Consider the following 15,584-nt stretch of genomic DNA (forward strand, 5'->3'; position numbering starts at 1 on the left):
TAGCTGATACAAGTGTAGACCATTAGTTTGTTTAAAAATAAAAAAATCTAATAGGAGTGGGCCCTATTATTAGAGAGTAATAAGGAAATGCAAAACAAAGTTCTTCTATGGACATAATAATAGTTTAATGTTAAAATTAACTATTTTGATTGTGCAACCGATAAATGTGTTACTGGTAGTTTTACTCGAGTTACAGTGCAATTTAAAATACCCTCTCTAAGTCAAATGACATTAACCTCCCTCATCACATGTCTCTTTTAACATTTGAGTGAGTTGCTCTTTGTAGACTGGATATTTTCAACAGTTTAATATTGATTTTTAAGTTTAAAATGCCATAAATGGGGCACATTTGAAAGCTTAAACTTTTTAACCTGATATTGACAGAAATATTTTTTCCACACACGTACCCTTTTAAAAATATATTGGCTTATTATTGGTCTAAACCTTTTAACCTTTTAATTTCTAGCAAATAATGTGTTTAATGGCATAACACTGTCCACTGTTGCCCCTCATCTGCATATCTGAAAACCCTTTGTCCGACATACTGTCTGCACTAAGATCTTTAGTCTAAAATAAAATGAATAGGACAGTGAAAGGAGAAAAAAGAGAATTTGAACAAAGCCATTAAAGCTAAAGCAACACTTTGAGATGGGACCATTAAGTCAAACACACTATCAGGTTGCAAGAAAAGTCTACCATCAGTGCAACATTTTCACTTCTAAAGTAACTAAAGTGTGAGAGGAGCTCCTCTGCGAACATGTGAGGCTGGATAGTGTTGAAGGTTGAAGAAAAAATTCTGAACAGGATTACATAGCTCTTTAATCCCTGTCAATGCGGACACAATAGGTGAAGTAATGTTAATGCTGCATCTTTATTACCTCAGTAGATCTAATGCATTAACAACTTAGGTCTGATTATGATAAGAATCTAATGTTCTTCTGTATCCTAACCCAATATAATGATTGAATGTCTTAATTTAAGATTTCTTTAATAGCCTCATTCTGTGTTTGCCCGAGTGGCATTTTTTTCAGTTTCACTTAGTCTGTGGTCATCCGTTGAGACCACCCCGGTGCTAACTGGAGCCTGCAGAGCATTTGCCTTCCACTGAAACTTGACTGTTGTGGGGCGGAGTCAGGTTGTGCACTTTTGAGATTAAACAGGAATACTTTTGGGATCACTTTGTTTTAGATTTCAATCCCTCACCCCTGTAGGAGAAAGAGAGGTTCCCTCTCTGGTGAGAGCCATGTAATCCCCTGTCCAGCCTGTGGCTCGTTGTCCCCCTGACTCTCTCTCTCTCTCTCTCTCTCTCTCTCTCTCTCTCTCTTTTTTCTCTCTCTCTCTTCCTTTTCTCTCTCTCTCTCTCTCTCTCTCTCTCTCTCTCTCTCTCTCTCTCTCTCTCTCTCTCTCTCTCTCTCTCTCTCTCTCTCTCTCTCATATTGTCTCAACAGAACAATGCAGACCAAGTGGCCTTCCAAGTAGGCGGTGGCCTGTCTGCTCTGGAACAAATACTGCAGGTCTTCGCTGCTGCTTCCACACCCACTGCAGTTCCTCGTATTCCTCTCAAGTGAGTACTGTTACTGAATTGAAATTCTTACATTTTAATTAACCTAACGATATAGTTTAAATGCATAAAATTGGATGCTCAGGTATTTTTCTGGGATTTAACAACCCCACTCAAAATAAAAAAAAACAAAAAAAAAAAACAATTGCTATGCCCCTGTTTATGATCATGACTTAATCAAGTTTCTGTTTCAAGCCAGCAGGGTGAGCTGTCTCTTTAGGTTATAATTGGAACAGTTTGATTTCTGAAACGCTGACCAGTTGTTGTTTAGATCAGCTGCGACATAAGCCACAAGTGAGAGTAATCTTGTAAAAATAAATGTAGGTGTGGAGTGATTTTCTGCAATGACAGATACATTTCCTATGAGCCTGCGTTGACCCCACTAAAAACACATATACAATATCAGAACTTATTTTTCAATAAATGTTGATCCATAGTGTTTATCTAATGTTATTTAATGACCTAATGTCATGCCTTATTAGACTAAATACATCAATAGCTACTATCAACGCTGTACTCTAATAGAATATGAACACATATGAGCTGGCTTACTTAATGTATTTACTAGTAAAAAAAAAAAAGGTTCTATTTGTATTAGTATTTATTACTCTAGAATTAGTAAATATTAAAGAAACAGAAATGGATTAGGTTATTTATAACTGGCAGTACACCTTTTCACTGGCAAAAATGTAAACACATTCTTACATATATATTTCTCTTTGACTGTGGACAAATACACTGCTCTTTTTGTGGTGACAAATGTTGAAAGAACAAAAATAGTATTAACAGATTTTATTTTTTGCACTTCTGATTGTGTTTACAAAACTTAAAAGTACAGGAAGATGTAATGTCTGCTGACTCCGTGCTGTATATTCACAAGGCCTCAAACAGCTGTTACTGTCCTTCTCAATGACTTCTCTGACTGTATCCTTTCTCTGACCCTACTGACAACACACTTCTTTATTTCCTCTTTCTTTAGGATTGTTTTTGCAATTGCCCAAAGTGAGTGAGCTAATCTCAACTAACCTACTTCATCATTGTTTATAATTGCTTCTTCTCAATAAATATCCTCAAAATGTATTAATAAGTAACAGCGCTGCCCTTCTAGAAATGGAGAGCATTTCCGTAATCAATTTGTGTTCTTTCTTTTCTCTCGAAACACAAAAAGCACATGTGTCCCATTTATCATTTAGAGTGCAGAGTATTTTTGAGTTGTGGGTCTGGCGTTTGCATGGCCTGCCAGTAGATAACCTCAGAGAGGCTGCCATACTCACTAGTGGGACTCTGTAATGGACTCGAATGGCCTTGCACTCCCATTCATTAGCATTTACTGGTCTCTGAATCTCTGCTAATGGACAAATGCTTCTTATATTTATAAGGCTTTTAAAGGGCATCACATGTATATTGATTTTTTTTTTGTACTCTCTCTTCCTTAATCATTGTAATCTGAGGGAATTTCAAGCAGACTTCTGAATTGGAAGAAATGTTATTATCTTAAATGGAGAGACTGTCTTCTTGGAAAGAAGCGTTTGTTTGCTGAGTTTGTTTGCACATCCGTGCATGACGGTGTGTTCGCTTAAGTGCATACACTACCTCCTTGGCTTTTAAGACATCTTGACATGCTCTGGTGAAGGAACGGGAGGTGAAGATTAGGCTTGTGTTACTATCCTCTGCACACTAGCTCAATCAAACTCTGGAGTGAGTTATGTATAGTTATAAAAGTATGGTCTTGAATTGGCTTTACTTTCATAACTAAACCTTTCCCCCCATGGCTGAACAGGTTTCTCTGCAGAGGAGTTTTACACATGCATGAGATTAATAGTAGTCACACTACAGTATGTCTAAAGCCTAATAGGTTATTTCAATAATTTGTTTAGAATCAAGCTTGATAGCTTGGTTCAGTTAGTCCTGTGCTGCTAATACCGCTGGACCCTTAAGAGCTTTGCCAGCTGAGAACTGAAGCGGGGATAAGCCCCCTGATGAACACATCAATCCATTGCATGTCCATGACATTCATTCTGAGCACATGTATTGTATACAGTATGCTCTGTAGTTTAGATTGAAAGAACATACCCAGTACAGTAGTAGGCTACAATGTAGGAAAATAAAAGGCTGTTATTTTTATGAATTCATGTGCAGATTGGAATGGTCCCAATTTCACTATAATGTCACTGGTGTTTTGTGAACTGTGTGAAAGAGGTCACACTTTAACCTTGTGATGCACCTCAGTCAGGTCAGTGTAGTCGGGAACTGGTGATGAGATACAACGCAAGGACGTAGCTCGACTGTCTACTTATCACTGTCGGTCATCTGGATGGCTGTGTGGCCTAATGGGCTGCTATACAGACGCTCGCCCCAGAGTGCGCTACATTATCTGTTTACAGTGATGCTGCTGTATTGATCACCTCCTCCAACCAGATAAGCTGAGTGATTTACAAAAAAGGCAGCTGCGGAGATTCTACTGCCATATCTCTCCCCGGGGAGGCCGATTCCATATTGTTACCATTACATTAATGAGCTAATTCCTCTGCGAGGCTCCGCTAATGTCCTGGTGTAACCCTGTGGTCACTGGAATGTCTAGATCAGGGTTTATGCAGCCACTATCATTAGCTTCAGCTGGAGAGATGATATCTCACAAAACCAAGAATGATTTCTCAAATGTTAGCATATAGTTTTTTGTAAACAAAATACATTTTACTTCACATTCATTTTATTAGTTGTTTATATTTTCAGTGTGTTAATTATTTGTCTAATTGACATATTCATGGCTTTTGATATGCTTAAATAATTTAACACCATTGTTGAACATATTTGTATCTGCTTCTTAACATTATTAATATGCCAATTACTTTCACAAGTAATTGTTTTATCTATAAAATGTCAGAAAATTGTGAAAAATGTCCATCACAAGTTCACAGAGCCCAAGGTGACGTCTTCAAATTGTTTGTTTTATCAAATTAACAGTCCTAAACCAAAAGGTACTCGGTTAACTACCATTGAAGTTTAAGAAAATCGTAAAATATTCCCATTTTCCCGATTGTTTCAGCTCTATTATTAAGGTGACTTAAATATGAAATGGTACTTATAAATTGAGTTCTATTAAAATCAAAAAAGGATTTATTGCCAAGTAAATAACACAAGGAATTTGCCCTGGTGGATGGTGCATTCATAAATAAACCTATTAAAAGGAAATAATAAGGGCGCCGGGGTAGCTAAAATGCCCTACAAAAAAGGCCTAAAATGCCCAAAAATAATAATAATAAAAAAGAGGAAGAAATAATAAAAAAGAAACCGTTAACTTTAATAAATGAACAAATATGTACAATATAACTGTAAAAAAAAAGAAGAAGGTTTTTTTGGGTTATTGCAGGATTTGCAAAGATGTTGATGAATGTGCAAAAAGTTCAGGAGATATAGTTTGTGCAATGTACAGGTATATAGTCCATGATGTACCTTAATGTAACATGAACCTGTAGTGCCCTGTGGGGGGGGACGGGTAATACCTATATTTTACTCCGTGAATTACCCATTATACCCATCATATGTACCAGCATTTGTACCAGCGTTTGTACCAGTAACATATACTGTACAGTATGAGCACTATAGTGTAGTTGAAGCGGTTTTATCTCAGACTGTTTAACTAGTAAGGACCGAATAAAAAAATATATAATAATAATAAATAAAAAAAAGACCAATTCTTGTATTTGTTTCAGTAGTTAGTTTGCATGGAATAATCCTTTTGGGTTTCCATTATGATAACATCAGTTAAACCCAAAACCAGTGTCAGAGATGACTAGATTTTATTTTCTTTCTCTTCTTCCAATAGGGGTCACTGAAGAGAAGGGGGTAAGAAAGACTTATGTACTGCTTGTAAATGGTCTCAGCACTCAGCTCCATCTGCCTGTACACAACTTTTTGCTAAAAACCAAACAACAAAGAGACCTGAGACAGAGCAAAAATCAAATTATAAAGTTTATATTCTAATGTTTTGGTCGTACTGTACGTTGACAATTTCCATTGTAAAAGGATAAGCAGAGCTATGACGTTAACTTGAACAGGTGATCTCCAGAGGAGGGTTTAGGAGTCCTTGGACATTGCGTGTTAACCCAATTTGTATTTCCACCACTGTCTCACATGACCTGGTGTATCCTGTGAAATCAGACCTGCTACCTGTGGTTTTATTTCAGGATGTTTTCCACCATTTGTGAGAGAGTGTGTGTGTGTGCACACACTCATTCTCCCGTGCGTGATGCTGTGTGACGGCTCATCAGATTTCTCCCCCTTCATACCTGGCCAGTGTGGCACGGCAGCCAGAGTAGATGTCTTGGAAGCACTCAGGGTATCGGAGAGATCAACAGCAGAATCAAATTAAATGTCATTTAGATAGCAGTGAATGAAGGGATTGTTTGACAGCACAAGGAAATGGATTTGCTCCTCACCTTTTATTTTGGCTCAGGATTCTTTTTCTTCTCCTGAACACAAATTTACCCTGTTTAAGAGGCAGGGACTCAACCTGATCTGGAAGTTGGTCAGATTTCTCCAGCGTTGCTCCAGTCAGGCTTGACTGCGCACATAGGAAACGCACAGAGAGGGCGAGAAATGTGAGACTCAGGTTGAGAAGCACAGATCTCAGGGTTGATAAGTCAAGGCAGTGACAAAAAGCATAAAGAGCCTTTTACATGCTTGTTGTCTTGTTGTCAACTCAATTGAGAGTTGGCTATTGAATATAATAAATTGCTTTATGTTGAAAGATGGACAAAATCAATAACCGTATATCGCACTACTAGGGAAACCTTGTTTATCGGTTTTCCCTCTGATGTATGCTGGAGAGTTTAGCCAGGCAGTGAAGTCTGGATGCTTTTTGAGTCGTATTGTGGACAAATCCTGACCTTCAGGAATAGTTTCTTCTTCTCTTAGTCTTTTTGTTCTGGGCTTGTCTATCAGCTTTTATCTGAAATTAAGTAATATTTGAATATTAGGAGTTTAAATTCCGAGGTCAGTTGCTCCCAAGCCTCCACCTTATCATGTGTAGGGCTGTTGGCCACCCAGGCAGAGCCCCCAGAGGGTTCTAGGGGGGCGAGACAGGATCAGATGTTCTCCATCCGTCTACCTCTTGGCCTCATTTCTCTATGGATCTAAATAGCTTTACAGGTAAAATGGTATTCCCTGGCTGGTGTGAGGTTAAGCTGTTTAGTGTAGATGGGCAGATTACATTGCTCATTATTTGCATCTTACTTTCTTTCTGTTCCTTCTCAAGTCCAACTTCAAAGCAGAATTGTTCTGTGATAGTGGTAATACGATGGATGGATGGATGGATGGATGGATGGATGGATAGTGTCTGTGGTCATTTTGGGAACATGTGAAGCACAATCTCTCAGTGTAATGAGAACCCCATAGTGCTGTAGGTGGAGGAATGTTGCCTGCACAGATAGACTGGCACACATCAGTCCCCACAAAGTTTTTGTGCAACATGAGACCGGGTGGTGTGGCACTTTAACAAATTGTTCTGCAAAATCTTTGACTGGAGCTGTCATTGAGGGGTATTGAGATAGTGAGAATCCCAGAGAGGGTGGAATATCAGGTGTCATGCTCATCAAGCTCAATTAGGTGGGAGGAAACCAAAGACAGATCACTGTGATGGTTCATTGTACAAGCTGGTGTAAGGGCATAACTCAAACATGCCTTTTGAAAGCCTCCTCATTTGTTCAGAGACAACCAAAGACGAGCCTGATTAGCTGTGTTACAAAGCAATTGCATGCTCATTACATGAGCAGTTGAGTGAGTTGATTGGAAAGCCAGAGGGCCCGATCTGTCTTGACAGAAGTCAGGTGATTTAATTAGAAAAATACTTGTCATGTTGTAGATAGAAAATACAGCAGTGCCTTGAATTAAAATGTTCAAAGCCCAAAAAGCACTGGTAGGTAATACTATTTTCTTATTTGTCCTTTTTTTGTAATAAAAGGTTTTTTTCTTTCTTTTTAAAGCGTGATTTTTACCATACCCTGTTTATACTCGTAAGTAGTGTGTGTGACAAGGGGGACACTCTCTTCAATCATTGCACCAAATGCCAAACATGGACATGCATTTGGTCAAAAGGTGTCCAACATAGAGCAACAGTTAAAAACGGCTTAACATTAAAAAAACTACCAAAACACAATTGATGAATTGATAATTTCATTGTTTGCCAAAGTTAATGTTTATGGCAAAGCTTCCATGTGGAAACTGCCTTGCACAACCTGATAAGTTGGTCTTGACATTTTTTTTTGCCATTCGTGAACATGTTTTAGACTGGAGAAAAGTTAGCATTTTTTTACGATTTTTTTGGGCATGTTAGCCTTTATTGATTCAGAATGTTTGCAATGCCTCTCCAGTCTGCTGATCCAAAACTTTACAAGAAGTTCAGAGTTCAAGGAAGATTACAGCCTTCTTCATTTCTTCTTGAAGGAACGATTGAATATCCCATTATAGGGACTGTCATGGCAGCATTCCAAGGAGGATTGAAGCAGTTATAAAATAAATGGTGACACTACCGCTTCCTAGGTTTTACTTTGTAAAATAAAAATAAAATACGTACAACGAACATTTGTCAGGAAGAGAGCACCAAATCTCAGTTGTCATAGGTGTAACCTGACTGGTACCATTAACCAAGATGAACTTTATCTGGCCGTTCTGAAACCGCTCTTTGACTGTAATCAAGTCAGTCCTGCCTAGTCATTTTATCTCTGATAGGTCATATGATATCCCTACTATTGTGCACTACTTTACTCAATAGGCACATGATCTTAAATACCAGAATAGTGACTTAAAGCACCTAAAGTAACTCCTGTCCTTTTTAAAGGAATGTACATGTCAGCTACCACAGCTTGAATTTCATAAGCTGTGTGAAGCATATAATTTTACAACAATATTTGAGAAAAAGTAGTTGAGTTGTCGTTTTGGTATTTGCATAGAAGCTGATCTTTGTCCGATGTTCACTGGAGAGCCAGAGTCCTGATGCAGCATGGCTGCACAAAGCATAGTTTGGTTGGGATCTCATGTTACCTCACCTCTTGCTCCACACAGACTGCTCAATCAGTGCACTTAACCATTATGGCTTAACTTTTTCCAACGTCTTTATGCTTTAATAAAATTACTGTCAATATAGCTGCCATATAGGACATTAACAATTTGCAAAAGGGCTCTGCTCTGTTATTGTTTTCAGGTGGACGGAAGTAAGCTTTGATGTCAGATTTGGACACTATCCGATCACTCAAAATATAGTGCTTCTCACATTAACACCACATTCCATGTCTGACAGCTTTACTCTGCAATGTCAATAACGATACAGCGAAACGACTGATCCGCCCACTAGCAAATGCAGAGCAAAGAATAGAGGAAGTTATTGACAGACTTGGGTCTGCCTCAACCTAATCTATTTTCCTTTCCTATGCCAGCGTGGTTTGACCGAAAACGCGCAGCAGATGTGAAGGTTTCGGTAGATATCAAAATGTTTACCAGTTAAAATAAACATGGCCTACTTTAGGCACTGGAGAGGCAGATTCCTTTCTTCCAGCGAGCAGATAGGACACGCCATTTCGCCAATGGCTAAAATATACAGTTGTCAAAAAATATTAAATGATGAAACGGGGGCGAGGGGGAGTAGTAGTCACAGCAGAATGATTGGTCAGTTATCTGAAGCATTAATCTTCTCTGGGGCTTGTTTTAGAGTAGACATAATACAGAGGCATGCTGACTGCCTCAGCACTGGCCGCTGCCTGGCGGCTGTGAGGAGCTGCTGAGAGGAGTAGTTTTATCTCTCCAGCGGAAATGCTGCACCATCTCAGCCAAGATGGGACTGAGATTGCGCTCAGCTCCTCTGAAGGTGGCTGTAGTGAGGGGAGTCTCCCCATAAGTAGCTGAAATGAGTGTTTTATTCCTTGAATCAGCTTCCTTACTCGCGCTGTCAGTGAGATATGCTTTTGACTTGTGAAGACAAACTGCACCCTTAAGGAACCACAAATACAGAAGAGTGTGTTTGGTTTCCTGATGACTGCAGATGATCTTGTCAGTGCCCGGGGCGAGACATTTACATCGCAGTAATAGTGTTTCTTTAACAAATCGCAAGGGGAGTAGCAGCCAGCCTTGAGGTGTGTATGTGTGTGTTTTTTTTTTTTTATTGTGATTAATAACTGTTTGTCATCTTTTTGTTTTAGATCCCTCTGTGCTGCTGTAAATACCTACTACCTGGCATGTTCCTGCTGCCCGCTCAACTGCTCCTATGTGCTGTTTAGCAACAAGATAGCGCTCCTCATGGACCTGCTGCTGCATCAGTTAACAGTAAGTATATGCAGCACCTGACCGAGACCTCATTTCCCATCACAAACAAACAGTTACACAAATGATAGAATCAATATTTGTGTACCGTAATACGTTTGTGCCAACAGCATGATTTCAATTTGTATAAAGTTCAGTAAATGTAAAGGAGATGCTGAATATGTTTAGAGTATTCAAGGCGTGAACAAACTAACTATTTCTAATGTAGCCACACATACGGTTAGCCTTTTTATTAAGCCTTCCTTGTTGTCTTTACATTCATCTGTTGATATACAGTGCTTTGACCGCTGAGAAAACCCTGCCTTTTCGCTGGTGTCTGTTCCTGCCACAGTGTTAATGAAAGACAGAGCAAGACACAAGCTAGCGAGGATCAAACCGTTGCCCAACCTCTCCACAGATGCCTCCCGACTGAGGGAATGTGAGAGCGCAGGCAGGCAGGCAGGCAGGCAGGCTGCATTGCGGTGACATGTCAGCCCATATCCTTCAGCACTCTGTAAGAAGGACTGTAAACATCAGCCCACTCCAAACATCTAACAGTGGCGGCTCGCTGGGGCCGCCTACACTCACAACACAGACAGGACAAGGCACAGGCACAGGGCTGTGGTACATGCATGAACTCTTCTGGGGCTTCCTTCTCCAGTGAGTGAGTTCCAATCCAAAGCAGTCATATTTCCTTAGGGCACACAGGGAGAGGTTAGCCTGTATGTTTCAGTTTATATAAAACATATCCCAGCAGCTGCTCTGCTGACTGACATATCCAACAGCACTGCAGGAGACAAACTAACTGTTCTCCACATGTTCAATGCAGATTAAGAATAGGGCTCAGAAATTATTCATGCTTCTCCACACCCTGCTCTAATAAATTGTGATTTAATTTACGTCAGACAACAAAGTTTAAAAAGTCCACACAGCTGTGTGTGTGTGTGTGTGTGTGTGTGTGTGTGTGTGTGTGTGTGTGTGTGTGTGTGTGTGTGTGTGTGTGTGTAGCAGTGGGGGTTGTGCTGCCATATGAGCATGGACCCTTTTTAATTAGATTTGTAGAGAATGTCGGTGGATTTACCTATGCTGTCAGCATGCACCCCAACCATTAGACCAAATGAGAAGGTTTTACCTTTGAGAGGTTCTCCACTCACATAGTAGCACTATATTTTAAACGTGGACCTCTGCTTGTGTGTTTCATGAAGTTTGTCTGGAAATGCAAATGAGAGAAATGCTCGTCTGACTACACTGTTTCATTTCTTTCCACAGCCTTTTTATTTAGGCTTGCATCTTGTCAGCATGTAGCTTGTTCTTTCTTTACTTGTTTACACCAGCTTTTTTGTAATTTTTGTGGCTGAAGAAGTACCTTAAACAGCTACCGTACTATATGCTTGTATTGTGGCTATTACAAATCACAGGAGGGTAAACTACAACTTTTTGTCTGACAGCCAGTGAATAAGAAACTCATGTGCCAACCATGTGGGGAAATCATTTTTGCTTACAAAAAGGGCATTTAACATTATTTAAAACATTGTTTATGTGTGTGTTTATGTATTTAACATGGTTAAATGGTCATTAATGTGCATGCTGAAGGTTAAATTGGACCTGTCCTTTGTTGATCTCTCACACTCTGTTGATGTCGTGTCGAACAGCATTTGGATGCTATCAGATTTCTTATGCAGCCTATGAGCATAAGGGTTTATCAAAGAACACAGTTTTTATGAATTGCTCCGTATACAGGTAGGCTACCTTCTGTAACATATTTATTTCTTTATTTTTTTGCAGCTATATGTCCCAGATGAGGACAAATCTATTTTTGGGCGCAGTGTGAACAAACAAGTCTTTGAGGGTTTGACAACAGGCCTGCTGCAGACCATTGCTACCATCCTGAAGTCCCTGTGGCCGCATATCTCTGAGTCTGGACAAGTCGAAAACACGTGGATTTCCTCCCCAGATGCCAAGGTCAAGAGCTCTGCCACAGAGTCCTTCAACAGTCGCACACAAGACTTGATGAGGTATTTTCCATCCAACGCTCTGTACTACTCTAACTCTGCTTCTCCTCCTCCTACATGGCCCCTCTTTTTCTCATCTCATGACCCTTTTACCTTCTTTAGTACATGCCTCCTCCACTCCTCTTCACTGGGTTGAGAGTTGGCCAACCTCTGATTTCCTCAACAGCGTGCCTTATGTAAAGAATAGGCTGACAAAATGTCAGATCTCTTGGAAATGGTCCAAATGGTGTCTTATTAGAATGGGAGTAGTGTGAGAATGAGGGTGCATTCTGGCATTTTTCCAGCTTGTACTTTTTCCACACACAGAAGTGCCACATTTCAAGTAAAATCCGTTTCGGGGGGGGGGGCACAAAGTAGCATAAACAAAGAGCATGTCCAAAGCTTTGAAAGGTCTCCTTGAACCTGGCGTTGGAGCTAGCCATGTGGGTCTGGGCTGTAGGAGTCGGGGCTATGTTGGAGCAATGTGCGCTGTGAGGAAAGGCAGGCCCGGCCTGATGAAGCCTTGTGGAAGAGTACCGTCTTTCCACCATCCCTCCCACAAGCCATGATTCATCGGGACGGAGCAGCTGCACAGGCCCACTGCTCTCATCCACTGACCCAGTCGTAACCCTGGAGACAGGGGAGGGCCTGAGAAAAATGGTGTCGTCAGGCTGGTAATCCCAAGTACGGGCACAAGATTTACCTCAACTGCCTTGTATAATGTATATGCTAGTGAGGAAGGACAAAAGATCAAAACATTTTTAGCTTTTACAACACTCTCCCATTATGCAAACCCATATATCACATACAGAGGAGATCACCATTTCCTTTCCCCTCATTACCAGTTTCTCAGTTTGGCTTTCAGTGCTTTTAGTCTCATATCATTATCATAAATGTTAAGACACCAAGTGGCAAGTTCGACCACCAAGCAGGTTGTCAAACAGGGGGCAGGCTTTGAACAAAGCAGTCGTGTGAGGAAAGATCCTTTCAACAGAAGTAAAGCTGTGGAAGAGGATCAAGTCAAAACAATGGGAGTTGGTTCAAGTGTCAGATGACCTGCAGTGGAGGTTGAAAACTGTCATAATCACCTGTTTTAGGAGGACCTCAATGAGTGACAGTTCTAACAAAAAGGCTACGTGAAATAAGCGAAGAGTCAAGACGGTGTTAAGACGAGGAACCATGGCTTCACATCAGCTACTAGAAAGCCTTGATTGGCAGCTGTAGTGCTCTATAGATTTCTATAAGTTGCTGGTGCCTGAGCTGAGCCCGAAGGGCCAAGCATACCGGAGCTGTAAGAAGACGGCCCCAGGTCAGCAGACTGCCAAGGGCCCAGAGCTGGGCTGGCACACGGGCCACAGCAGCCCTCTAATGACACTATTAGCAGTGATTTGTGGCTGAAAGAGTACAGGGAACATGATCATGAGACCTGTCATTGGCAAAGACAAATTGGAGATATGGCAGTAATAGCAGGGGGTGGAGGGCTTAGGTGAGGTATCCGCTTTCAGCTGCAGTGCTGTGGGAGTATGCACAGTAAAGGCCTTTGTTTGCCTGTGTGAGATTAGCTTTTTTACAAAGGAAGTCTCCCATAGTTCATTTGTTTTAACATTTGAGAAAATGCTATTAATGACATGATATGTTTTATTTTATTTTTTTATTTTTTCTCCTCTTGTGTGTTTCTTCCAGCTATGTAGTAAACATGGGTTTGATTGACAAGCTGTACGGGTGCTTCTTGTCGATCCAAGGTCCTGTAGACGAGCACCCAAAGATGTCCGCTTTCCTCCAGCAAGCCTCAGCTCTGCTGCACAGCATGTGTAAGCTGTGTTTTGTCGTAACCGGACGGTGAGCATGTCTCTTTCTCGCTTACACATCTTAAACTTCTCTGTGATCTCTTGATCTTCCTCTGACAAACAGAAACACACACACACACACACACACACACACACACACACACACACACACACACACACACCCACCCACCCCTTTCTCTGTGTGTCTAAATGACAGAGACTGAGTCACTGTCAGTTCTTTAATGACACAAGGATCTATAAAGACGGGGCTCACAAACAAAGACAGCAGGTCGTTTCCCCCAGCCAGCTAGCTGGCTAAGCTGTCGTTACTGCCGATAGAGATAGGCATCTACTTGACCCAGCGCTCTGTCACTCACCATAAACCTTAGCCTGCAGCGTGGGGGGAGCCCACCCACATGTGCTACAGTGACCTCCACTCAGCGAGGTTCACTGGCGCCGCTGAGAGAGGCGACGCGCACACAGTCACACCAAGGGACATCAGTACCACCATTCCTCACTCAATAGGAACAGAAATGCTGATCATGGTAGCAGGGCCACATATGCTTTGATGTCGTGCATTTACAATAACATTTGGATGCATTTTGATTGTTCTACTGAATCTAGCTATCAATTTAGCCAATTGAGTTTTCTTCCTTAACAACCCCACCTCTTTACACCATGATCTTGTCATTGCGTTTTGAAGTGTCGCCCAGTGTGCTGCTGCACCTTGCACCAGCTGCAAGGTGCTGCAGGAACAATGACCAGCTGCTTCATACCAGCACAGTAGAAGACCGTTTTAAGCAGGACTGCATGTTTGTCACTGAATATCTGTGAGAAAACAGTGTCAGACTTTGCAGGTTAAATGAGACCAGTGTTATGATCAATACAGCAGCTAGCGAGCTACTGTATGTCCTGCCAAGATTCATGTATAAGAATGCTCAGTGGGCTTGTAGAATATTTTGGCCATGCCAGTTGCTGTGTCAGGGGATTATAATGGCATTAGGGGGCTGTGTTCTTGCCTAGCAGCATATTTCACGCAGAGCCTGTTGGCTAACATCAAGTATCAGCATGCACTGTAGGTTTCATCCAGAGGTCACACACCCTCCATTCTACATGGCTGCAAATCATAGCTGGTGCTGCTGCGGTAGTCTTAAATTGTCTGTCTGTACTAGCCGAGGGTTCTGCAATGCGACTGAAAATAATTAATAACCGTATTCCATTAATTACTTTCATTTTCTTTAGCATTTCAATTCAATTTTATTTCAAGTGCAATTTCACCATAAGACATGGTCTCAAAACACTGTACAACAGGGAATTCAGTAAAAAGTTAGGATTAAAGTACAAAAAATACATTTAAAATCATTTAATTTTTTTTTTTTATGTCAAATAATGCAGTAATGTTGAGTGTGTGCTCCAGTTGACCCTGTAGGCACTGTTATTATTTAAAAATACTGTTTAACTTATTTCATGTGTGTTCAAAATGTTGTAATTGTTAATTTTCTATTATTGGATTCTCCACCTGAATGCCTATCTTTTGAAGCCCCTAGCATGAAAATTTAAAACTGGAACCAGACTCAAGCCTTTTCACCATACTGTCAAGCATTATCCCTGGCTTTGTTGTTAAATGTGATGTTCAATGAAAGGATAATGTTACCGATCCCTTTAACCAACAAGGTGGCATCTTGTTGGAACCAAACAAACCTGTCACCTAGAATCCTCTCTGATTAAATGTGCCAGAGCACTCAGCACTTTGTCAGGCAGCTCAATGCAATCCGCCAGCTTGAAGTCGCTGCCATGAGCTTCACGTCATTGCATCACTATGTTTAATGTAGCTGGAGTGGGAGCGGAAGAGACGATCTTGAATCTTGACGGTCCCACTCTTCAGCTGCACCCAAACTGGCTGGCGGTGAATTTGACTAGTTAAGTCAATAAGTGCAACAGATTGGAAGCTCC

General features: G+C 40.9%; 1 protein-coding gene across 3 annotated transcripts in view; it reads left to right on the forward strand.

Moving 5' to 3' along the window:
* scaper (S-phase cyclin A-associated protein in the ER) overlaps nucleotides 1-15,584 on the forward strand; it is a 63,234-nt gene that overhangs the window by 37,812 nt on the left and 9,838 nt on the right. For all 3 annotated transcript variants that reach the window (XM_039808213.1, XM_039808215.1, XM_039808214.1), the window contains 4 exons: nucleotides 1,449-1,564; nucleotides 9,754-9,877; nucleotides 11,639-11,868; nucleotides 13,528-13,683. In XM_039808213.1, coding sequence (XP_039664147.1) covers nucleotides 1,449-1,564; nucleotides 9,754-9,877; nucleotides 11,639-11,868; nucleotides 13,528-13,683 — 626 coding nt within the window. The remainder of the gene's footprint in view (nucleotides 1-1,448; nucleotides 1,565-9,753; nucleotides 9,878-11,638; nucleotides 11,869-13,527; nucleotides 13,684-15,584) is intronic.

The sequence above is a fragment of the Perca fluviatilis genome, chromosome 8 (genome assembly GCF_010015445.1).
Source record: "Perca fluviatilis chromosome 8, GENO_Pfluv_1.0, whole genome shotgun sequence".
Classification (NCBI taxonomy): domain Eukaryota; kingdom Metazoa; phylum Chordata; class Actinopteri; order Perciformes; family Percidae; genus Perca; species Perca fluviatilis.